At 38.1% G+C, this 27,026-nt stretch overlaps 2 protein-coding genes and 1 long non-coding RNA gene across 5 annotated transcripts in view; all 3 read left to right on the top strand.

Annotated features, from left to right (window-relative positions):
* LOC126967144 (aldo-keto reductase AKR2E4-like) overlaps positions 1-27,026 on the top strand; it is a 347,892-nt gene that overhangs the window by 37,879 nt on the left and 282,987 nt on the right. The gene's annotated exons all lie outside the window — the stretch shown is intronic.
* On the top strand, positions 4,041-13,117 carry LOC126967038 (SWI/SNF-related matrix-associated actin-dependent regulator of chromatin subfamily B member 1-A). The gene is made up of 8 exons (XM_050811348.1): positions 4,041-4,231; positions 4,307-4,497; positions 6,305-6,467; positions 6,845-6,992; positions 9,006-9,217; positions 9,732-9,905; positions 10,670-10,808; positions 11,276-13,117. Exons 1-8 carry the CDS (start codon positions 4,151-4,153, stop codon positions 11,365-11,367), a joined length of 1,200 nt encoding a protein of 399 aa, XP_050667305.1. The 5' UTR covers positions 4,041-4,150; the 3' UTR covers positions 11,368-13,117.
* Positions 22,091-23,739, top strand: LOC126967579 (uncharacterized). Its single transcript, XR_007730036.1, has 3 exons — positions 22,091-22,216; positions 22,771-22,914; positions 23,400-23,739. It is a non-coding gene; the product is annotated as an uncharacterized LOC126967579 (long non-coding RNA).

The raw sequence follows: 27,026 nt of genomic DNA on the forward strand, positions 1-27,026 counted from the left end.
TATCCAAGAAATTTGACTTCCGTTTGGCCTAAGTTACACTTCGCGGGGTTGATAGTGATACCGTTTTCTTCCAATCTTCTAAGAACTGTTCTTAGGTGATCGCGATGCTCAGTCTCGTTTTCTGAGGCTATGAGCAAATCGTCGATGAATGGGAAAACGTAGTCTAATCCACGGAGCACTTCGTGAATAAATCGCTGAAATGATTGTCCCGCATTCTTCAGACCAGGACACATGAGTCATGGTCTGAGACCTGAGAAGAATGGGCGCAAGAAACTCAGCGGGCTTTTTTTTTATATAAAATATGGATTACAATGTAATATCGTACAATAAACATCAATAATTAAAGAGCCTGAGGGTGTTCGCTTTAATCCCAGTCCGTGGTGTCATTAAGAAAATCGTTTATGCTATAATAACCTTTCCCACACAAACGTTTTTTAACAATTCTTTTAAATTTCGTAACACATTTGTTTTGTACATTTTCTGGGATCATATTGTAGAAGCATATACATCGCCCAACAAAAGACTTACTAACTCGACCCAACCGAGTAGTAGGCATAACAAGTTTATGTTTGTTCCTCGTGTTAACATTATGAATGTCACAGTTTCTAGAAAATTCCTCAATGTGCTTATGAACATACAAAACATTATCAAAAATGTATTGAGAAGCAACAGTCAAAATGTTTATTTCTTTAAATTTTTCTCTTAATGATTCTTTAGGACCTAGGTTATAAATCGCGCGAATAGCCCTCTTCTGCAGCACAAATATAGTATTAATATCGGCCGCACTGCCCCATAACAATATACCATAGGACATAATACTATGAAAATAACTAAAGTATACTAATCTCGCCGTATCTATGTCAGTTAACCGTCTGATTTTCTTAACCGCATATGCTGCAGAACTAAGCCTATTCGCCAATCCTTCAATATGGGGGCCCCACTGCAATTTGGAATCAAGAGTAATGCCAAGAAATATAGCAGATTCCACTGGTTTTACCACCTCTCCATTTAATAAAATATTCGCATCTACATTTTTGACAATTGGCGCGGTGAATTTAATATATTTGGTTTTATGATTATTTAACAATAAGTTATTGGCGCTTAACCAGTACACGATGTCAGATAGAGCATTGTTTACTTCGTCATATAAAACTTTGCTTCGTTTCACTTTGAATATAAGTGAAGTGTCATCCGCAAACAATACCACCTTGTGTTTTTTTGATTAATGTTTTCTCACCATAAGTTGAAATTGTTGTGTTGTTTGCAGCGTACAATTTAAATGGTGGAGGCGTTGCTTTCAGGCCTAGTTTTCTTGGTAGGACGGATATATTAGCACCGGTATCTACTAAGAATGACATCTTTGTTTTCTTGTCTGTGACAAAAAGGCGCTATGAAGTGTGAAGGACGCCGGGTTCCGCCGCAGCTAGCGTCCGTTCTAGTTTCCCGATGGCTCTTTCTTGAAGCTGCAGGGCGTAGTACAACGTCGTGCTTCACTACCAAATCGGCGATGGTAATAACAGTAAAGTGTTGGTGATCTATTGAGTGTGCGGGAACGGTGTTGTGACGAAGTTCTATTGCAAGATGACGAGCGAAATCGGTGGCGATGATAGTGTTGAGATAGCCTTGACTTGAGTTCGGCGACTTCTAGAGATAGTTTTCGTATCTCGTTAATAAGGAATTGTGTGTGATCTACCTGATTTGACGTCGATGATTCTGGACCTGATGCTGGTGGCTGGCTGGAGACGGCTGCTACCTCCTGGATTTGCTCCATCATCGTGTCAGCAAGCAACGCTAGTTCCTCCAGCGTGGGCTTCGCGCTAAATGACTCGCTGACGGCGAGCACGCAGCGGATGTGGGCTGGCAGCAGCTTATTCCACATCATGCGGAGGGTGGAGTCTGTAACTTTGTCCCTTGCAAGGTTACGCATGCGTCGCAGTAGCTGTGAAGGCTTCTGGTCTCCGAGCTCCATCTCGGCGAGTAGCTTGCGGCTGTCGGATTCTTCATACACCGATATGAGACGTTCCTTGATTGCTGAATATTGTTTGTCTCTCGGTATGTTAAATAGGATGTCGGAGATTTGTTCGATGTCAGCCTTTTCTAATTGGACGAGCACCATCTGTGTCAGCTGGGCTTGACTCCTCTTGAGGTCATCGGTGGCGGCTTCAAAGTTCGGCACAATCGCGGATTTTCCCGCCAAAATGGTGGTATGCGCATTGACAGTGAAATGCTGGAGATTACTGTCGCGGTTGGCGCTGGGAGTGGCTGAGCCTGGTTTGTGTCTTCCATTTCTTCGTCGGGTTGATATTCCTCGAGAAGAGATTCGTCGAACAGGAATTCGTCGTTTCGGCGAGCTGGTGAAGCTGTTCTTCGATGTGTAGCCGGGCAGAGGTTCGGTGTTCTTCTGTTCTGGCTTCCTTCCGTCGGCGTTCTTGTTCGGGTTCCTTCCATCGGTGTTCTTGTTCGGGTTCCTTCCGTCGGTGTTCTTGTTCGGGTTCCTTCCGTCGGTGTTCTTGTTCGGGTTCCTTCCGTCGGTGTTCTTGTTCGGGTTCCTTCCGTCGGTGTTCTTGTTCGGGGTCACCACTTTAGAGACTGAGCGTTTGGCGATTAAATAAAACAACTTCTTGACTGTGAGGAATATGTGGAAGATATGATTTACTTGAAAGTTACATGATATATATACAAAATCCTTAAAACTAGTTACCCAATTACAATTGTTACTTAAAAAATATTTACAAGTTCAGATAATACACACCAATACTAAAGCTTACATTTTAACCAATAGTAAAACGTTTCATTCAATAAGAATTGAGAATAATATTATGTTTTCTATCTCGCTCTAAAACGAATGCTATCGCAGTTTGTGTAAACTCGCGTCGAACCTCGATCATACGATGTCAATGAGCATTCAGCACCTACTCTGTCGCTCATTGATTAAAATTGCGTCATTCGAGATCGCTCGGCCTTGCTGTGCGGTTGTGTAACGCGGAGCATATGACTGATCACGTGAGTATATCTGCGGTCGTCAAGAGAACGTGACGATGCTCGTACATCCATGAGATGACTACTGGTGATCTGTATGTTTCTATGAGTTGATGTACAGCATTATGAAATGGTTCTTATCAGAGCTATTATTACGTTATATAAAATAAAATGTTCTTTTCAGAACGAATCTTTCAGCATACGCTTATTACATTTATTATGCACGATTAATATTTCTACGATCTATAATGCTATGTTACAAGTTAGATATTAGACATTTGTATTAATTGATATTATTGGTTGTAGGTACAGCTACAAGTGTTTGTTTCGCTTATTATAAATTATCTCAACTTATTAGATCCAAATCCATTTAGAGCGTTAAGGAGTAACACATATATTCACAGACCAATAAATAAACATTCAAACTCTCGCCCTTATAATATTAGTGTAATATTTGATTAAAAACGTTAAAAAAGTCCGACAACAGATTTTGATCAGAAAATAGGGACACACTGACAAACATAAATATTATAGCAACCTTCTTTTTTGTAAGGTTCAAAAAAAAATACTTAACTGCTACTCCACTGGTGTTCAAGCCGGGTTCTGAAATTCAACATACGCAATTTAAATAGATGTGTTTGCAAAATACAGCAATAGCAAAAATAATAAGTTCTGAAATGAACGCTGATAGTTGTATTATTACATATTCTTTGCTGATAGTTACTGTTTTAGAACAGACATGTATTTTGCTTTTGCATAATACCACCCACATCACATTGACAGTTGGTATTCTACAACCAGGCGTTATTAAAGAAATTTCTTGCCAGGCTCAGCCACCTTGTGGAATCAATTATCGGCTGATGTTTTCCCGATCCGATATGACATAGTGGGCAGTTGATCATTCCCATCCCGTGAGCCTCTTGCCCGTTTGCCTCCTCTAATATAAAAAGCCGTCTCTTTTTATCGCACTCAAATCATAAAAAAACGCCGAAGAATTGGCTGTATGGGCTCTAACCTTTTGCCTGTCCTAAAATTGGACGAAGAAACTAAAAAAATATCACTAAATGGCTGTCTGATTGTGTAGGTTAATTTGTTATTGTTTTATTCATGTTTTGAAGATAAAGAAACATTAACATAAATTCTCTCAATTGTTAGAGCAAATTATATCAAAATGGCTTTGCGGACGTACGGCGATAAGCCGATAAGTTTTCAAATTGAAGAAGGTGGAGATTTTTACTGTGTTGGATCAGAGGTATAAAAACAACTTAGTCGAAAATATTAAACCAAAAACATCCAGTATTGTAACCTTGTTACTTGTTATTTATAGGTGGGTAACTATTTACGTCTATTCCGTGGATCTTTATACAAGAAATACCCTGGCATGTCCAGGAGGACACTCACAAATGAAGAACGAAAACGATTAGTTGATAATGGCTTAGGTCCCCATGTCTTGTCTAGCTCCGTGTCTCTCTTGAAGGCTTCTGAAGTCGAAGACATTATTGAAGGCAATGATGAGAAGTAAGTCTGAAGGTTTATTAAGATCGCTACATTTCTAACGGTTGGGACTGTTTTAATGAGCAGAAGTGACAAGACAACCAAATGTTCACCAGTTTCTAAGTGAAAAATCCTGTCTTTATGTTATAATATATAATATTGACACACTTTTACACTAATTATCCTGCCCCAAACTAGGCGTAGCCTGTACTATGGGTACAAAGACAACAATATATTTAATACAATATACTTACTTCAACATACATAAATACAAATAAACATCCATGACTCGGAAACAAACATCCATATTTATCATATAAATGATTGCACCTACTGGGGTTCAAACCCGGGACCTCTAGCTTAGTAGTCCGGGTCACTAACCATTGGGCTATATGGGTCATCTATGATAACTAGTGCAGGTCAGGTTTATTGTATCCCATAATTTTGAGTAGCATTGCATTGTGTTTGTTACTTTGAGACAAAATGTTTACATTTAATACAATGTTTGCACATTACTACTTAACAACAGTGAAAGGTATTTAAATAAAACACTTTTAAAGGATTAAAACACGTGTAATTGTAACGGTTTTACATTAGATCTTTGCGTTCAAGATCTGGAAAGGTCTTGAAATGTCGGGTTAACTAAAATAAAAATGTAACTTACGCAAACATCTAATGTAAGACGTTACAATTACACACATTTTAATCCTTTAATAGTGTTTTATTTAAATGTATGTGTAAATTTCAAAATACTATGTGCAACAGTAAAGACTGGAAAATGCTAAAGAGAAAGGTATTGCTGTGGTACCCAACATGTTGGCATCCTTTGCAAACAAGTAAATAAATCACTACGTTGATACATCTAAGTATTTTAATCCTGTTTTAAACCATCTTGTATCAGTGTAAAATTTATCACTATAGACTGCATTTACTCTGTGCCTACATTCAACATACTTGCTAATTCTGCTTTTGAAGTGATAAAAACTCAGAGTACACAAAGATGTTGAGCTAATATATTTGTTATGTAATAAACTTTCTGTGAAAAATAAAATAATATATTGATAACACAAGAAGAAATACTTTTTTTTTATGCAATAGGAGGACAAACTAGCGTACGGGTCACCTGGTGTTAAGTGATCACCGCCGCCCACATTCTCTTGCAACACCAGAGGAATCACAAGAATGTTGCCGGCCTTTAAGGAAAGTGTACACGCTTTTTTTTAAGGTACCCATGTCATATCGTCCCGGAAACACCACACAAGGAAGCTCATTTCACAGCTTTGTAGTACGTGGAAGAAAGCTCCACTTAACAACTTAACACCATACCTGTTACACCCAGTTTTAATTTAATATTTGCAGCATGAGGCAAGCTTTAAAGCTTTTGTAGCTATAAAATGGTTACTATATATTATGCTTATGGGTTAGTGGCACAATAGGTGAAAACATGGACTGTCAACCTGGTTTAATCCACCCCTGTGATGAATCACTACTATTATATTATGTTATCTATGTGTTTGTTTGTCCTCTTCCATTAAAAAGAACTACAACATGAAATTTATTGTGGATATGTTGTGATTGATCCTGTCCCAAAAAAGTTGAGTCTTGACTAATTCTGTTTAAGATGCTTTATTGAGTATTTCAAGTAAAACTTTGAAGATAAAATTTGCTCAATATTTCTGTGCTCCTGTAAAATTATTTTCTGTACCATCATGATACCGACCATCCTTCACCGAGATAAATTATTCCAAGCTATCACAGTTCTTCCTTAACAGTCTTACCAACTTGATCCTAAAGCAATATTAATACATTGTGCTATTTTTTTACACAACAGGTATAAGGCAATTTCAGTAAGTCAAGAGCTGGCAACACCTAGAGAAGGTAAAACAAAGAAGCCACATAATCCATCATGGCTGCCAGTGATGCCAAACTCCTCTCACTTAGATGCTGTACCACAAGCAACACCAATAAGCAGAACAAGAGTTCATAATAAAAAGGTAAGTTTATATTCTAGTAGGTGGAATGATTTCTTGCATTATTACAGTATGACAAAGGCCAAGAAGAATGTTGACAGAAAGTGTGTTTAAGATTTTCGAAATTATACATAGATTTCATTCACACTTTAATAATTAAGCAATATGTTGTGAGGAAACCGCAAACTACTGCAAAGAAAACGTCAAAAAAAATACTACTTAAGTGTTTGTATGACAAGCGTTAAACATCTTACACTCGCGATTTGTATTTCCCTTTCTGTTAGTGTGTTTGCATTGCTGAAAATAGAGGCTAACTGTCAACCTCAATTTATTAGACGTTTTCACAGCTGTAATGTTCTATCTAGACATATAAATGATGTAAGCTTATAAAAATGTTTCAGGTGCGCACTTTTCCACTGTGTTTTGATGACACTGATATGAGTTCAATGCTGGAGAATGCCTCACAGAAGCAAATTTTGGTACCAATTAGACTTGATATGGAGATAGAAGGACAAAAACTGAGGGATACATTCACATGGAACAAAAATGGTATGTAAATGACATGAACACAACAGAGATACATATACAGGGATTAATTAAGTTTTAAATTCATTAGTTTTGTGTCAATGTTCAATTACAAAGAAGCTCAATAGGTTTATTTTTACTTGCATTTGCTTGAGTCTGGACCATAAAATTAACACTACATCTATAATATTATGTTTGTTTATTTTATGTAAAACTTTTTAATATTTCTCTATGGTTCCACTTTAACTCCGATCAAATAAATAAAACTAATATGTACCAATAATAACAATAAAAGCGGTACGCACGTCGCGGTGAGCGACTGCCAAACCAATGCATGTCTACCTCGAGGGTCGACCGCAACGACAGGTATGTTTAGTACCTACATCCCGGAGTGACACATGTCTTGTTGCAGAATAGAGGGAGACACTACCCTCCTTCACATGGCACCCCAGCAATGTTCTTGGATGGCTACGGCAGTTCAAAAACGCTGCTAGTTTTCTGAGACGGCCTGTGTTTGTTGGAGTAAGATTAACAGACACGCACAGTGGGCCAATCAAGTGCCCGAATGCGTAAATAGCCAAGTCAAAAAAAAAGTCTTACTAACTAACCCCAACTCAATTCCGTAGGACCACAGGCTTTAAGATACTTTTATATAGGAGTAATTTATTACAGAGAGACAATTTTGAGTGCCGTGACATTAGCCAGTTCATCTTTCTGAGTTGTATGCCAAGTGCTTTTCTTTTATTGAAAATATGTTTTTTCCATGTCAGTCTTCTGTCCATGAGTATACCCAAATATCGCACTTCCTCGCATTGGGGTATTTCAATGTTATTCAATTTTACTGGAGGGCATGAGCCATGTCTAAGTGTGAAGGTCATATGAGCAGATTTGGACTCATTCGCTTTGATGCACCAGTCGCGCAGCCACACGGTTATCTCATCAAGACTTCGTTGGATATTGGATGCAATTTCCGGATCTTCATGAGTAGATAACACGGCTGTATCATCAGCGAAGGTGCCCTCAAGTACATTTTTTGCTAATGGTAGGTCAAACGTATACGTACGTACCCTAATATATGTGCGAAGGGAACGATGGCTGGTCCATGCGTCAACGGTCCTCGTGAATGGGTGCTGCTGTGCGGTGCCAGGTCGACCTGTTATAATTAATTAATCATTGTATTTGTTGGATGCAATTACTAATTTTGACAGTAATCACGACCGTCATGTTCACGAATCCTTCATCCTTACACAAACATCGAGTTCAAGCTCTAAAGGTTGATGCATCCAATATACGATAATTTTATATACAATTATTTCTTTATTACTTTTCATTTAAATACATTTTGTTCTTTATTACTTTCATGTAATAATTTATATTATTTAAACACCTCTCATATATTGGATGCAGCCACCTTATAAACTAATTTATTATGTATATTACAGCCATTGTAAAATACTCTAGTTGATTGAAAAGATACTCAAATCTTATATGGTCTTCTCACTTTTACGAACTCATGGTAAATTCAGTAATTTAAAAGAAATATTTATAGTGACGATTCAGAAGATCTTAGTTTAAGTCTATTTGAATAAAGTTTATATGACTTTGACTTTGACTGTATACGGCTAGATCACTTGACGTTGCGTAGAGACGTCGCTTCATTGTGTGTCTTCAATCGCATCACGGGGATTGTTCCGAAGAGCTGTTTGATTTTATTCCTGCTGCCGAATTGCACCACAGGCCATAAATTAGGATATCATCCTGACTATCTGAATGTTTTGACTTTCTCTTCGGTGCGGTATCAAAGAGATTTCATCCACGTAAACTATGATTGAGCTTCCTTGTGCGATCCAGGACGATACAACATGGGTACCTTAATGAAAAGCGCATACACTTTCAAAAGCCCGCAATGGTTCTGTGATTCCTCTGGTGTTGCTAGAAAATATGGGTGGCAGTCATAACTTAACATCAGGTGTTCCATATGCTTGTTTGTGCTTCCATAAAAAAATATGGTGTTATTCACTTTATTATGTTTTTTAGAATCAATTATAACCCCGGAGCAGTTCGCCGAAGTATTATGTGATGACTTGGAACTAAATACTAGTACATTCATCCCGGCGATTGCGTCGTCGATCCGACAGCAAATTGAGGCATACCCAAGTGAACCTCCCGCCCTTTTGGAAGAACAAACTGACCAGAGAGTTATCATTAAACTTAATATACATGTTGGAAACACATCTCTTGTAGACACGGTAAGCTTGATTGGATGGTGTTTTTAGTGTTAACGAGATATTAAGTCCCTGATTTCTTAAAGGCCTTTTTTGAAAAGTTTGCATATATATCTATACATATTAACAAGATTGGAGAATCTGTTTGTAATATTGAAATAACCGTTTTTTACTACATGTATATGAATATATACGGTACATACACCAAAATAACATTTTTTACTATTTTTGTCTGTCTGCCTGTTTGTTCCTGCTAATCTCTGAAATGGCTGGGAAATTTTGACAAGACTTTTATTGGCAGGTATAGATGTAATAAGGAGTAACTTAGGATACATTTATTTTAGAAAAATAAAGTAATGTTGCAATGTCCAAGAAAAGGTCTAACTCTAAAAATTATTTATATGGCAAAACAACATTTGTCGGGTCAGCTAGTTATAAAATAACGTCTGTTGAACTTGGAAACCAACTTTAATGTGGTTTATGCATGTCGTCCAGATAACATTAACAGTACAAGCTCTGACTAATAAGTTGTTTTCAGATTGAATGGGATATGTCTGAGAAAGAAAATAACCCTGAGCAGTTTGCAATGAAACTATGTGCTGAACTAGGCCTGGGTGGAGAGTTTGTGACCGGGATAGCATACAGTATCAGAGGTCAACTGAGCTGGCATCTGCGTACATATGGGTTCAATGAGGCTCTACCCACTGTAGAGGTATTCAATTTTTTTCACAAGTCACAAAATATCAAGATTTTTTTTTCATATTTGGAGTTAGATCTATAGAGCGTACTAAGCCTTTGCTCAGACTTTACTTACGAGAAACTTAGCTGAGTGTGATAAAACCGGAACTTGACTCAGCATAATTTGAGTTGTCAAATGACTATAAAAACGAAATAAAAGATTACGATAAGCTTACACTCTGCTAAGTCTCTCGTAAGTAAAGTCTGAGCTAACTCTAAATATGCTCTAAAGATTCTATTCTATTCTTTCTAGTGGCTTCTGTGGAAGGGGCACCACAACTCGCCAATGTCACGTTTCAGTAGTCCAACAAGCTTAGAGTGTTTTTTGATCGGTGTAAACGAGTTTATAAGTAATTATAGTAATGACCGGTGCCCAGAATCAAAACAGATTTATTTTCTTATTATACCTGAAACAAATATACATGCTGTTAGATTGTTAGGCTCTACCCACTATAGAGGTATTAAATTTTTTCACAAGTCACAAAATATCAATACTTAGACTTTGCTCAGACTTTACTTACGAGAAACTTGACTTTTGCATTGGGCTGTCTCAGCATTATTTAAGTTGTCAAATGATTATAAAAATGAAATAAAAGATTACGATAAGCTTACACTCTGCTAAGTTTCTCGTAAGTAAAGTCTGAGCTAACTCTAAATATGCTCTAAAGATTTTAGACTAAGTGATTGCAAATTTGATTGACATTTCTCATTATAAATATATTTTATTGTCACTTTCAGACGCCGTACCGCCAACCGTCGGATGCCGAGATCTGGGCTCCACACCTGGAGACCCTCACGAATGCTGAGATGGAGAAGAAGATTCGAGACCAAGACAGAAACACGAGGAGAATGAGACGCTTGGCTAACACTACTCCTGGTATATAAAGCCTTTTATTAAATTAATTCCGATGTATTTTTGGCGGAAATTTTGTGAGAATTGGCCCATCTGTTTAGCTACTTTTGGGTAGTGTCGCACTAAATAGGCGCTAGTGATGTAAATTAAAATATATCAAAATTTTTGTGTAGGAGCGAGCTATTGATACTATATAAATCTGATGTTAATTGTTATGAAACGAGCTAAAATAAAAGAAAATGTAGTTGTTCAGTTTTGCCCCATTCTATAATTATTGATTTTGTATTATTTTGTAAATTGATATCGTATGAGCGACTTTTTTAATTTATTGTAAAATTATCTTTATAATTAGAATTTAAACAATATTTCTAAAAAAAGCATTTAATAAAATATAAAACTGCATGAAAGAACTGTTTGGGTTTGCGTAAAAAAACGAGAGACTAGACGTTGAAACTTGGTGTGTTTTAAGTACTTAATAATTTATTTCACAGATGTATCTCTGAGTCGCGCTGTCAACCGACTCATCAGAGCAGATGAAGTGTTGTTCCCGACTACGCCGGAGAAGAGGAGGAAGAAAATATAATTGCATAAAGACCACAGCATTGGTTTATTTTTTTATTATATTTTATTAATTATGTAATACTATAAGTTTTTATTTAGGCAGGAGATAGGTTATCATTTCAAAATAGTCCTAATGAATGTATTTTGTGAAAAACGCACTTTAATGTTTATGAGTTATATTATGCAGTAACTTTTTAGAAGAACTAAGAATTAAATATCATTTATCAAATTTTTGGTAAAAAGAAATATTTTCATTTATAATAATAAAATAAGAGAAAACACATCAACAACCATTTTATAAATAGTAAAAAAGAAGGAATGTCCAAAGTTTTACAAACATTAATAAAAGTGTTCAATTTATTTCATCAGGTTCAAATCATAATTTATAGCTGCCGAAGATACCTGTATTCCTCACGAGACTCATCAAATATTTGTATTTTACTTCGCTAATGGGTAAAACCTGGAAGCACACTGTCAGTGACCTGATTAAAAATGTGTTCCTTAATTTGAAATAAAATTATAAAAATAATTAAAAGTGGAATGCTCTTTAACATCATAACATTATGCATTACTTAGTAGCCTACACCAACCTGACATGGACTCAATTGTGGTGACCTTTCCACAAAAGCCACAATATAAAGATTAAAATAGAAAAGAATGTGTTTCCTATCTGCTCACTTGAACCTGTAATGTCAACCTAGCATTCTGCATCGTCTATAGGAGATATGACAGCATCGAAGAAATTTTTCTGGTTAATACCAGTGGCTGCTTTACATAAAATGTGATGCATAACCACACCTGGATGATAACCTCAATGGCGCATTTCGCAGTAAATTACACCTGGCACAGCCATTTTGTGGAATCATATTCTGCAGGATGAAGGACCCCTAAATGTAAGGTCGTACTTCCACTTCTAAAGCCGGCAACAGCTCCTGATCTCTGGTGTAGCAATGTTCACGGGCGGCTGTTTATCATTTTCCATTAAGTTTCATGTTATGCTGTCCTCCTTATATTATAAATAAAACTACTTCTAAACATATTTACAGGGAGCAGGCTGTTGATATGCTCACTATTATAATTGAATCATAAAATTGCCGATCCATGTCCAAGGATGGTTAGCCTGACTTGATTGTCTTGGCATTATATGTTGCTAGGTCTTGTAGTCTTGCCGAATTCGGGAATTATTAGCACCCCCTGCCCCGGTTGTTTATCGTGCTGCTACCGAAGCCACCACGAGTGGGGCCGCCGGGAACTGTGGGCCGGGGTCTTACAGTGTCTGTCATTTGTCATTTTGCGCGGTTGTAGCATAATCGCCACGCTTGGCAGGTGGTTTGGCGAACATAGTAGATGTTGATGCTCTCTCGGAAGGAAGCTGCTACTCAGTTTCTTTTCTTTCCATCCCTTAGTCGCCTCTTACGACACCAACGCGAGATGGGATGGTGTTATTCTGTTGCGACTTGCCTATTTGCCCCCTCTAATATTATAAAAAAAAAATTTACGTCAGCCATATCCAAGACATAAGTCTAGTCTTCATTCGTACCATACGAAAAATACTCCACATGGAAATGAATGTTATATTCCCCGGAGGAATTTCAAGCCTCTGACTTCGACTTAGGAGACAGACTTATTCCACCTTTATTAAATGGCACTACGAAGTTCTCTTGGACTGAAATATTATAATATAGGATATTATGTAATTGTTTAAGCATTTCTTATAATGTGTTTTTGGTTAAGTGTGAAATTGTGAGAAAATAAGTAAAAGTTCTTCATAACTAAGTTGTTTTATTTTTTCTCTGACAACAAGCAGAGACGAATTTATCACGATAGTTTTTTTACTATACCTACTGCAAAATGCTTTATGAATGTAAATATACAGCAAGCACTAGTTCTTAAATACCAAAATGTTTCACGACGTTACACTTTAAAAAAAATCCCTCTAAAGCTATTTTTAATAACCTACTCGCCAACAATAATTATTAAAAGGCATAAAGCAATAAGTGTTAAGGCAACGATGGGATGCGGTAATGAGGGAGAGCGTCCCCCTCCTATAAGCACCATCTGCAGTCGTACCGATTCATTATATTGCAAATCGGTACTACGCTAACGCTATCGGTACGGTAAGAACGCAGAACGAAAGAATTGACCCACTAGGTATTTGTATTTATACACATAGTACGATGGCTTGCTGTTCATCCTTCTTTTAAATAATAATTTCATTTGGTTTATGGGCCAAAAGGCATACGGTGATAACTTAGTGTGCATCATATATTATTCCACTGCCGTTAGGTGTAATACATCTATGATCATGAATGACAGTCCACAGGTTATCGCTCAAGCGGAATCTAAGGTACGCGAAATACGTTGTTGATATGATTGTTTGACAGCTGTCAGCTGCCACAAGTGTACCTACGTGTTTTCATCATTTCTTGCGCCAACTCTGAAGACGCACACTGGAGATGACCTACTGAAGGTAATCTTGTGCTCATATTCCAGAAGATATCTCAATACCTAATCCATGATTAAGTGTGTTTTGCCAATCATCATAACTGTATAATAGAAGCTAAGCACACCTGATCACGAATTTTGTATTGAGACGCCTTCTTGATGGAATACGGCCTTGTTCTAATCAAAAAGTACACTAAACTAATAAAAAATATCAGCCGCAGCTGTCAAATCTTAGGTAATTTATAATTTTCTTGATGCTGGAGAAAAATCCGATGAAAACAGGCCAGGTTTATTACTTTAGTGTGCGTGAAAAGCTGCGTCCTACGCTCGCAAAATAATAACAAAATAACAGCAACATTGAGCGGTGTGAACTAACCTTTAAGTAAGTACTTATACATCTATGTATAAATTTACAAATTAATTCTCATTTGCCGTATGTATAAATTGTGATAAATGCCGATCGCCATCTATTGCATCTAAAATAGAAGCTATGTCGTGCCTTATCCAAATACCTGGTAAACCTACATAGCATGGCAACGTACAATTTAAGAACTTTGTATTACAGCTTCATGGGACTGACTTAATACTTCCGCATGATCTTGTGAAAAACAGTATTGACAGCTGGGCAGACGAACAAAAATGATGCGATCCTTATCGAATTCCTTTTTCTATGAGAGCTACGGAATCCTAAGAACATCTGCTTCTCGACACCGGTGTTGTTAGCGACAGTGTCGCTCGGCTTAAGCTACGTTAGGATCAGCAGTACTAGCCAAGTTACAACCGCTTTGTATCGACTCTCTTTCTACAAGCGTCAACAATTCGGAGTTGTCACGACTGAGTCAATCGCTCGTTCTCCAATATCTTTAGAAAACATCTTTAATTTTAGTTTATGGTGAGCGTTCTTTCAAACTTCAAACCTATCAGTCACAGTTTATTTAGATCTTAGTGCGCGCGCGGGATAAAGTTTTGATTTAATTGTTGATTGTGTTTTAAAGACTTAAAAGCTTAAAATGTAACCGAAATAAGGTACGAGTTCTTCATATAGCCACAGCACCAAGAGCCGACGCCACCCTGCAGTAGCAACGGCAGCAAATGCCGCCCCGCATGGATCGGGAGTGCTTCGGGCGCAACCGCGCCCTTACCTGACACGGATCGTCTTTCAGTCATTCTTCTGCAACAATAAATAAACACACACGGCGCCTGGGCACGCCGTTTACGTTATGAATTCGTGAAAGAGCATTATGCTCCTCAATCTTAACAAAATTAAAAAGTTGATACAGTAAATGTTGTCTCGACAAACCATTAGAATATGTGAATCGATGCGCGTTTTAGCACATTGTAAATAAGTATGTGATACCCTGATGCAACACGAGCAGTTGCCACAATGCAGCACCATAAAACTGTCCCCTCCGCCACCGCAAGACACAGGTGACGCTAACATCACCGTCAGCCACCAGCGACACCATGCGATGCCGCATGCCTCTTCCGTAGATGCTGCACATGGGGCCAGGCGAAGCAACTAATGCAGGTGCCAAAGTGGCACCGACGCCAAAGTAGCGTGACGAGCCAGTGACTCACACTTGGATCCATTAAATATGAAAAATTCATTGAACGCCTTCTAGTTAATCCTGTTTCAGCACTGTCGGATTTCTAAATAAAATTTGCAAAAGGTAGTTACACATCTCACCAACTGCGCCACCGACACAGACTCAAAGCCCAAGGACGTTTGCCAATGGTATACCATCGTCTCGTCGTGTAGTGTTTCCTATAGGGTCGCTGGTTTTTAGCTCGTTTAATGAATGAATTTATATAGGCACTTGCAATCAACCAAAAATTATGAAATAGAAGTGAAATGCACTCCACTAACCTTTGAACACTCCCACGCCACTCAGGTGGCGGCGGCGCAGTAGCTCCAACGGTCCTGACTCTGGTATTCCAAGGTGAACGTCACAGTGGCAATCTCAAGCTTGCAAAGTGATAACGTAAAGACACTAGCATTGAACGTAAACGTGGTGGAGAGTCACGAAGCTTGTGGTAGACTTGATGACAACAGGATATCACTCGGGGTAAACATGGTTTATAGATGTAATGTTAGCAACCACGCCCGAGCAAAGCTCAACAGCCCCTCTCCGCTTGTTAACCCAAGCGCGACTCCTGTCATCGGCTAGCGGAGATGACACGAGTCGCGCAATGATAATGACGAGACGTACAACTATCCTCATGATTTTTAATAAAATCAGCAAGTACCGTACAGATATGTACCAAGGTTTAAACACATTTGATGTGGTATAGAGTACATATTGGTCCGAATTTTTTGACGACGTGAATTGTGCATCCTACAATATGGATATCCAATATATTTTCAAAAACCCGATAAAAATAATGAAAAGTGGTTTTGAAATAGAATCATCAGATCCCTCGACGTGCTTTTTATTAGTAGAGTTTCCCAAATGCAGCTTTACTAACCAGTAGTTTGAATCTAAATGTGAGTTGGTCCGGTTTTACTCGGATAATGTTATGGACACCATTAAAAACCTTTATAATTGTTCGCAAATTAATTAATCGATGTAATATCTGGGACGTGATCTGCATTAATGAAGTTCTAAAGTTCAGTCAAACGGGTCCTTTATTTGCCAGGTATCACCCGCCAGTAATATGTATTTTTATCATATAATATGTATTAAGTTTATACATGGCATCTTATAGCAGATATTATTGTTGACATTAGAAAAAAGTGAAGATCCCAAAGCGCAAGGCTACGTTTTAGGCCATTAATTATATATTTACTAATTGCCAAATCATTTTTCTTCTTTTAAGTTGCTTAAAAATAAGTTTTCTATTTTGTACACTGCAAAACTTTATAAACTTGATGATACTCATTTTAATGCTTTTCCGACCGGTACCGCCGCAACCGGTATGTCCCTGCATTTTAAATCTGTAATATATTCTAAAATATTCATTTTAATTACATGCTATAAAGGGCCATATTGAAAATGAAAATGAATTTATTTCGGAAGAAAAACTGACACATTCACACAAAAAAGTTAAAGAGAACAAAATATATGCTTAATCTAATACTTAACTTACTTAACTTAATACAAAAGAAATAAAAGCAAAACTTGATGTGGCAGTGGTCTTCCAAAACTGGAGTCCACTCAGTTATAGTTGTGTCCATACACTATGAGCACAACACTGATTTTCAGTGACCCCATTGTGTGAAGTTTGGAGCTGAACTGACATATTTTTAAAAGTAAAATATAATTAATTGTGGCACTAACATAATTAGTATGAGAAAAAAGAAAAATATGATTAACAAAAAAAATGTTACTAAAAATAAATATGACAATAACAAAAATAATAAAAAACGTATGTGTAAATATATAAGGAAGAAAAAATAATAATAAATACCAGAAGCTATTTTATATAATACAATGAAATTTAAACAGTGTTCACCAAGGCAGGAGATGTAGGGAGGTATTGGTCATTAATAAGTATTTTTTGTATTTTTTTCTGAAATTCGACACTGTATATAAACCCCGTAGCGGCGGTGGTAAATTATTCCAGCACTTGGTGGCATTGTACTTGAAACTTCCCCTGAAAGCCGCAGTGTGATGCTTGGGAGGACAAAGCTTAGCCTTTACAATGTTCCTTGTTATGAAATTCAACACCCTGCCCTTATTTGCCCATAACAGTTTCGAATAGAGATATGCTGGCGTTTTTGACTTTATAATTCCAACAATCATACAAGCGAAGTGTAGCCGTCTGCGACTTTCCATGTTCAGAATATTGGCTTCTCTAAGATACGGACTCACATGAGATCTGTGTGGAATATTCCAACAAAACCAGGCGCAGGCATTTTGCACTCGCTGTATAGTACTTTTGGTGCGGGCTCGTAGTCTAGGACCATACGTAGTGTCATTATAATTAAATTTTGAGAGTACCAAAGCATCACACAACCTGACACGTAGATTTGTATTTAAATAGTACCTAATGCGATAGAGTACTTTTAAACGATAAAAACAGTTCGCAACAGTAGAGTTTATATGTTTCTCAAATCTAAGATTCTCTTCAAATATTAATCCTAGATTACGAACCTCATGAACTCGCTCAATAACTTTATTATTAATAACTATTTTAGGATTGTAACGTTCAATTTTTTCAACGACTTTAGGGGTTCCCAGTATCATAAATTTGGTCTTAGATGGATTAAGAACCAGTGAATTATTTACCGACCAAGTATAGATTTGGCTGACATCTGAATTAATATTTTTTTCTGCATTTGAAATCTCGTTTGGCTTGAAAGTTATGTAAAGTTGAATATCATCTGCATATATTTGATATTTACAATGTTTAATGTTTTTAACTACATCGGCACTATACAAGATAAATAATAGCGGTCCTAATATTGATCCCTGAGGTACTCCGCGCTCAAGAGCATTACAATCAGAGAATGACCTACTTCCATCTTCCTGTGTAATGACTACAGTTTGGGTTCGATTACTTAGGTAACTGTGGAACCATTTTATTGCTTTCGGACTCAATCCATAGTAACTTAGTTTGGAGAGCAGCAGACTCGAATTTATGGTATCAAATGCGCGCGAGTAATCAAGTAGTAATAAAATCGTACCCTTTCCATCATCTTGTGCAGTAAGAATATTGTCAACTACGTCCATTAACGCTGTAGTTGTCCCTCCGTGTTTTCTAAACCTTCTGTTTGTTAAACTTTTGGTATGGGACGCACTAGGGCATGACGCCATAAGTCTGGAAACTTACTTGACGACAAGGATGTATTTATGATATGAGTAAGTACAGTAAGAGTTTTTTTGTGTAGTCAGCTTAAGCATATCCAATGAAATATCATCAATTCCCACGGCTTGCGATTTCAACTCATTCAAAGTCTGAAATACCGTATGTCCATTTACTAGTTTAAAATCGAAAACAGAGTCACTATGGCGATGGAACTCATAATATGTCAGAGTAGACAGAGGAATCTCAGCACTGCCTGGGATGTTAAGGAAGCTATTATTAATTTCATTAGGATTTGCAAGGTGAGATGGTAATATGTATTCTTTTTTCGTAGTGATTTGAGTATTCTGTTTAATATGCTTCCACAATACTTGAGGTTTATTTATATTGGAGTTATATATATGCATGTTTCTCTCTTTGTATTGCGAACTTAACATAGTTTTTTATTTCTTTATAAAATTGCTTATGAGATTCAAGCTTACTTTTGCGTGCCCTTACTTGTCGTGATGAAGCCACGACACTGCATCATCTTCCTAATATTGTATGTAATCCAAGGGTGTGTATTACATTTGATTTAACATATTTCTTTGGTGCATAAAAATCGAATAAAGATAATAGTATCGATGTTAATGAGACTACAATTTCATCAACATTTTCTAATATTAATAATTTCTCTCACTGGATGTCACTTAATGATTGCTTAAAATCGTTCACGTTAATGTCTTTTATAGGTCGACACACGACCTGTTTTGGAACAGGTTGGTCTTTATTTATATTTAAAACACATGATATAAACGCATGGCTACTCAGACTTTCAACATGATCCACTGTAACAGATGATACGGGAACATGTGTGCATATTAAATCTATAAGTGTTTCTGTTTGAGAAGTGAAATGCGTTGCCTCTGTCACATGTTGTTTTAATTTAAAGGTGTTTAAAAATGTTTCAAGTTTTTTGTAATTAATATGACTCGAATCAAAAAAGTTAATATTAAAATCCCTAAGTAAGACAATGTTTTCACACAAGACAAACGCGCCCATTGACTCAGTAAGAGCATCAAAGAATGTATTGACATCCATCCAATCCAATCAATTCGACCAAAACTCTGCCACGGATAAAAAGATTAAGCCACATCTGTTCAACGCTTGGTGTAATTGGATGTGATAAGATACGTACAGATAGGCCTTGTCTCGTGTAGAATCCAACGCCACCGCCTCGAGAGCGCACGCTGGTTGGGCGCGGAACATGTCGTAGTTTGTATCCAGGGACAGCGGGTGCGCGACCCTCCTGGCCCTGGCGCAGCCACGTTTCGTTTGTAGCCATCAAATCAACAGTATGACGTTGCATTGCCGCTACAAATTCGTCATGTCTGGTTCCAAGTGAGCCGGGATTTAGCAGACCAATTTTAAGTTTTTTTTTATAACTGAACAGAGTGATATTTTGAAACAATGTATATGTGACCAAGTGAAATAACGTTTATATGTGTAAGAGAATAAAGTAAATAAAAATTTGTTAGTATAATATGTAGATAATTTTTCATTTTATATAACCATACTTGATTTAAAATATTTATACGCACATATAATAAAATAACATCACAACCGCTGTTAAAATTTAAAGTTAATAAAACTTGACCACAATAGTACTGCAAAACCATGCCACATAGAATCTCTATATAATAATAACACATTAAAGCTAGAATAAACATAACTAAAATATAGTACATAAAGTTCCAGACAATATTATAATTATTGCCGTTATCATTCAGACTCAGCGTCATTAGAAAAGAGAGAAGTGCATTAAAATAATAATAATTTGCTGTGATTAATGTTTTTGTAGCTCTCGAAATTCCAATATAATGTGATTGACAAATGTTTACTATAGCGAAAACAATATAATTAAAATTATGTAATAAAAATAAATTACTTTTAAAAAGTACTAAACTCACTCTTTGCCAAAAACCTTACTGATGTCCTGTTCAGAACGAATAACATGAACAGAGGATTTCTGATCTCGCCGAGCATATATTATCCCACCCCGGGTCCACACAAAGCGCCAATTTCTCTGTCGTGCAAGTTCCTCTCTCGCCAGGTAAAACAATTTACGATTTACGCGAGTCAGGTGCTCGTTTACATAAAAACGGCGCGGTTCTCCCCCTAAGCCCATTCCCATAGTGTCCACTCCACGCCGGACGCGCGCCGCGTGCAGGAACTCATCGCGCAGGTATCGGCGTGTGAGTCGCACCACAACGGCGCGCGGCCGTCGGGTTCCTTCGGAGCCGGCTCCCCTGGATTCCACAGCATTGATGCGTGCACCGAGCCTATATGCATTCACTATATCACGTTCCTCGAGACTAAACCCTATCTTTTGAGCGAGTGTAATGACAACGTGTAACAGATTCTCCCCATTATTTTCCTGGAGACCTGAGATCTCGACATCGTTTAGCAACTTATCTTGTTCCGAGTCATTTAGTCATTATTTTTATTTATATTTTTTTAAGCTGTCAATAGTCTCGTTGACCTCTGAACATTGCTTCAGCTGATCCTGGTCGGCACAAAATTTTGTCTCAAGTCGGTTTATTCGTTCCTCAATACTGTCCATTCTATTGGTGAGTTTTTCCACAACTGACGTATATTTAGACAAAATTGAAATCTCAGACCGCAAAAGCTTCATTTCCTCCGCGAGTGAAGGTGGATTGCAAGACCTGGGACTACTGGTGTCCTCTTCTTGGGAGCTAGGGGTATTCACCTCCCTGCAAGCTTCCTTAGTTTTAATGCTCATGTTACAATCCTTGCAACTCCACTTGTTATTATTTCGAGCATCCGGATAACACGTCTTATGGAATAACACTGAACATTTTTTACACTTAGCGCCATCTGACCCCTCTGCGAAGAACCTTCCACAGTTGTTGCACTTTGCCATTATAAATTATTTTTTTTTAATTTTGCTATGGGTGTACTAGATGGCAATAGTAGCACGAAGATGATTAAATTATTTTTATTGAATGAAGATTTAAATGTGGGTAAGCAGAAAAAAAAGCACTGGTCGTTGAACTATTTCGGGGTTTTATGCAATAAATAGACTTTACACACTGGTATAACACTGTATGTCACAGGTAAAATTATATTACACTAATATTTCCACTTTTTATGTCCGGGATTACACTTTTTTCACTAATTTACGAATAAATTGCGCGACAACTAATGACAGCAGCTCCAAACGTCATTGATTTATATTATTTGCAAAATGTATTTAATGTACTTTATTGTATAAGGATTAACACTGTATTGATTAATTTCGGGTTATCACTTGTAGCCTAGAGAGTATCATAATATTTTAGAAAAATACCCAGAAATGACTAAACCATCTGGCATACATAACACACCCACTCACGGCACTGTACACCATATCAGAACCACATCTAGACCACCAATTTGTCATAACCCACGAAGGTTGGCACCTGAAAAACTGAAAATAGCTAAGGCTGAGTTTGACTTAATGTCACAGAATGGCACTTGTCCTCCTTCTGAGTCACCATGGGCGTCATCTCTGCACCTAGCACCGAAGAAGTAGAACGGCTGGAGACCTTGCGGTGACTACAGAATGCTCAACGCACGTACAATCCCTGACCGGTATCCGGTTCGTCACATCCAGGACTTCGCTCACAGTCTTTCGGGATGTAAGGTCTTTTCGTCTATCGACTTAATTAAAGCTTTCAATCAGATTGCTGTGAATCCTAGTGACGTACCAAAGACCGCAATCACAACCCCGTTCGGTCTTTACGAATTTCCATACATGACGTTTGGACTTCGTAATGCCGGACAGACGTTTCAGCGTTTTGTTGATGAGATGTTGCGTGGGCTAGACTTTAATTACGCTTATCTGGACGATTTTTTGGTCTTTTCGAAAGACCAGAAGTCCCACGAGCAACATTTGCACAAACTTTTCACCAGACTTCGTGAGTGGTCATCAACACTGCAAAGTGTATTTTCGGTGTACCGTCCATAACATTCCTTGGATATACAATTTCAGCAGAGGGCACAAAACCATTGCCTTCGAAGGTAGAAGCTATAAAAAGTTATCCAACTCCTAAGACAGTCAAAGATCTTCGTCGATTTCTTGGTATGATTAATTTCTACCGACGATTTTTACCAGGAGCTGCAGCCTTCCAAGCGCCTTTGAATGCACTACTTACCGGCTCTGTTAAAGGTTCCCATCCAATTAACTTTACAGATGTTGAGCTAGAAGCATTCCAGACCTGTAAAAGATGTCTTGAAGATGCAGCTACGCTAGCACACCCGGACTTCGAGGCTAAGTTGGCAGTAGTTACGGATGCATCTGACAAAGCAATTGGTGCAGTCCTCCAGCAGCTCAAAGGTAACTCATGGCAACCTTTAGCATTCTTTTCTCGAAAGCTTAGCTGACTCAGGTAAACTATTCACCGTACGATCGTGAACTGCTTGCATTTTATGAAAGTATTAAATATTTTCGGCATATGTTAGAAGCTCGACATTTCGTGATTTATACAGATCACAAGCCTCTGACATTTGCTTTCAATACTAAAAAGCAAAATTGCTCACCGATACAGTCCCGTCACCTTGATTTTATTGCCCAGTTTACCACGGATATCAGGCATATATCGGGGAAAGATAACGTGGTTGCTGACACTCTGTCGAGAATAGAAGCTATCACACAGCCGTTAGACCTGGAAAAGCTAGCACTAGCACAGCAGTCCGACAATGAGTTGAAAGCTCTTCGTCAGGGCGACACCTCATTACGACTCCGTCAAGTAATATTATCTGGCACATATTGTAAATTATATTGCGACGACAGCAATGACACATTAAGACCTTTTGTTACAGAAGGCTTGCGCAAACAGGTTTTTGACAGTCTCCATTCATTGAGTCACCCTGAAGCTAATGCTACAGCTACTTTGGTCGCTGAAGGGTTTGTGTGGCCCGGAGTTAGGAAGCAATGCAGAGACTGGGTTCGTTGTTGTTTAGCTTGTCAACGTTCTTAGTTTACACGTCACGTGTCTTCGCCGTTAGGTCATTTTAAACTACCACAATCTAGGCTCTCATTTGTACACATTGACCTCTTGGTCCACTATCTATAGCTAACGGCTATCGCTATTGTCTCACCGCCGTCGATAGATTCACACGTTGGCCTGAGGCAATACCTTTAGTTGATGTATCTGCCGAAACTGTAGTTAAAGCCTTATTAAGCGGATGGATATCTCGCTTCGGATGCCCTAACGATATCGTTACGGACCGTGGTAGACAGTTTGAGTCGACACTCTTTAAAACCCTTTCGCAAATTGCCGGATTCCAGCACCGAAAAACCACTGCGTATCATCCGGCATGCAACGACTTAGTGGAAAGATTTCATAGGCAACTTAAAGCTGCCGTAATCTGCCACGCCAGCGACAATTGGGTTGACTCTCTCCCACTAGTTCTATTAGGAATCCGAGCCGCATTTAAAGAGGATCTTCAAATATCGTCCGCAGAACTTCTGTATGGAGAACCCTTGCGTCTCCCTGGCCAATTCTTTTGTCACCAGTTTGAAGAGTCTATTGACATTACAGATTTTGCGGTACGTCTCCGCAAACGAGCTGAGGAGTTGAAACCAGTACCTGCTTCATGGCATTGTGGTAAGCGTCCTTGCTTCGTTTTTAAGGATTTAGCCTCCTCTTCTCATGTCCTATTGAGAGATGACAATGTAGGAGGAGCCTTAAAACCAGCGTATTCTGGGCCCTACTGGGTTAGTCAAAGGGGAGACAAGTTTTTCAAAATTTTGATAAATGGCAAGGAGCGTACAGTATCAATAGACCGCATCAAACCAGCCTATATGGTCCAGACATTAACACGCACGACACAATATCACTTTACCAAACCACACCAAACATAACATACACCAGACACCCCCACAACACCAGATGTATCTGAAGATACAGGAAGATTTACAAGATCAGGTCGTAGGGTACAATTCCCGGACTATTATCGCCCTTGACGGTCTCTGGAGGGGGGTTATGTGGTGGTTAGTTAAGTTTCGTGCTTTCGCGCGCCCGAGAGCACTTGTAGCTTCGGGACGCGACTGTCATTGGCGCGCGTGATGTATAGACTGAGTTGACAGCTGTGGTGTGTCTAGGGGTGGGACAGACGCCTTAAAGAGACGTTTACAGAAGACTGTAGTGCCATCTGTTCGTTGGCCCGAAAAAGAAAGCTTTGGCAGCTGTCACTCGCTTTGAAACCTTTCAACTTTTCTTTGTTTGTGTCACTGCCCACTGGTCAAAAAATGGCGGCTACTTCTAGCGTTTGCGCATGTAGCTCTCTTGTTCCATTTTGCATATTTACACAACTAAATCTATCCTATATGTTCTATGTTTTGACAAAATTAAATAACTAACTCTACGCGGAATTTCAGCATGGTAAAAAATTAAAAAGAAGAGTTAGTTATTTAATTGCGTCACAACATTAAATTTCCAGATGGCTGTAGTTTTCAAATAGACGGCTCATAATGCGTAGAGAGGGCTCTCTTTTCCCAATATATTATTATACTCTTTGGGTGTGTCGCCGCGGCAAGTCGATACTGCGCCGGCGCATGCGCAGCATAAACCATTCCAGACTCTTAAAGACCTTTTTTAAGATGTACGATACTGTATAAGAACCGCACCAGAATCCATTCCGTAGTTTTAAGATCTAAGCATACATAGGGACAGACAGCGGGAATCGACTTTGTTTTAAACTATGTAGTGATGCGTAAATAATATTGTAGAATTCTCTTGAAATTCACACTACCACATGTACGAAGATAACCCAAAAATTTATAGACCTGTAAAAATACTTCGCTCGTTGATTTGCTACTGCGAGACTTGGACAGGCTTTCAGATATCTAGGTGCTTTCAGATATGTAGCTTCGGAGGCCCGCAGCTACACCTCAACAAAACGGTAAAATAACTTTAACAATGTCAGCAACAGTGATAATTTATTTATTAGTCTATATTTAGAAATTTTACAGATAATATCTATATAAACTTATATGAGAGGATTAATTATAAATTATTTGTGAATCTTAGTATTTAAGTTTTATCGTGTAACTGTTATATAGAATATCTCGTACCTTTAAACGAGCAATTCTTGTATATATATATATCTAATCTGAATCTCAGAAACGGCTGCAACGATTTTAATGAAATTAAGTATAAGAGCGAGAAAATGATCTAGCTAGGTTTCAATTTTAAAAAAATGTAGTTTTATCCGTGTTTTAATCAGAAACAGCTACAATAACATTACAATATAAAGGTAAATTTCGGCACTATATACGAGACTACAATAGCTCAGATGGGACATTGGCTGATCTTGAAAGCAGAAGACCCCGGTTCGAATCCAGATGTCCTATAAGTTCTTTTTTGTTTAAGTATTGTACATTCTTAAAAATCCGAGCAATGCTCGGTCGTCCGGATATTATATAATTATCTCTTATATAGAATCCTAGCTGACCCAGCAAACGTTGTATTGCCGATATTAAAATCGCGATACAAAAGTAACTGTTGATCGTAGATAGGTGAAAATTTGAAATTGTATGTATTTTTTCATGCTGACTCATAATCAAATAAATTAAAAAAAAAAAAAAAAAAAAAATTGGCGTGGACCACCCTTAACATTTAGGGGGATGATAAATAGATGTTGTCCGATTCTGAGACCTACCCAATATGCACTCAAAATTTCATTAGAATCGGTCAAGCCGTTTCGAAGGAGTTTAACTACAAACACAGCGACATAAGAATTTTATATATTAGATATAAAACAAATGCTCCTGTGGGTCACCTGTTCTAACAACAATGTGGGTGGTGATCAGTGTGGGATTTCTTTAATTAATCCTTATCTGTGATTATGGTATCGTAGTCACCATAAAATTACTATATACTAGCGTAAACACAACCTGACAATTCGAAAATGCATAACAAACTATATGCATAAAAATGTGTGCGTTAGTTAATGGTTTATTATTCAAAATACGCCTCCTAAAGATCCCGTGGACGGCATTTCACACCAATGTATCCATCCTCAAAGAGCTTCGTATTAAAGACAGACTATTGTCAATTGTGCAACTAAGAATACTGAAGTTCTTTGGTCACGTCTCTAGAAATGAGAACTCGATGGAGAGACTGGTAGTTCAGGGCCAGGTGGAAGGCAAGAGAGCACGCGGTCGATCGCCAACCCGCTGGATAGACGCCATCACAAAGGCTACTGAGTCCACCATAGTCCAGTGTACTCGCAACGCCTCTAACCGCCAGAAATGGAAGCACATCGCCAGGAGATCTTGGAGGATGTTGACCCACCGAACACTCCACCATGTACCTCGTCAGCGCAACCACGACCACTCTGACGAGAGTGTCCGACTAAGAAGATTCAAAATACTAAGGAGTAAGAGAGAGGACAGCGTGGCTGACTCTTTACGACTTGTCAATAAAATCAGTTACAGTAACA

The sequence above is a fragment of the Leptidea sinapis genome, chromosome 1 (assembly GCF_905404315.1).
Source record: "Leptidea sinapis chromosome 1, ilLepSina1.1, whole genome shotgun sequence".
Taxonomy (NCBI): Eukaryota; Metazoa; Arthropoda; class Insecta; order Lepidoptera; family Pieridae; genus Leptidea; species Leptidea sinapis.

Bases quoted from the DNA above. Each gene is read 5' to 3' on its own strand.
- LOC126967038 (XM_050811348.1), top strand. From the start codon at position 4,151: ATGGCTTTGCGGACGTACGGCGATAAGCCGATAAGTTTTCAAATTGAA. The intron at 6,468-6,844 runs GTAAGTTTATAT...AAAATGTTTCAG, and splicing joins CAAGAGTTCATAATAAAAAG to GTGCGCACTTTTCCACTGTG. The intron at 9,906-10,669 runs GTATTCAATTTT...TGTCACTTTCAG, and splicing joins AGGCTCTACCCACTGTAGAG to ACGCCGTACCGCCAACCGTC.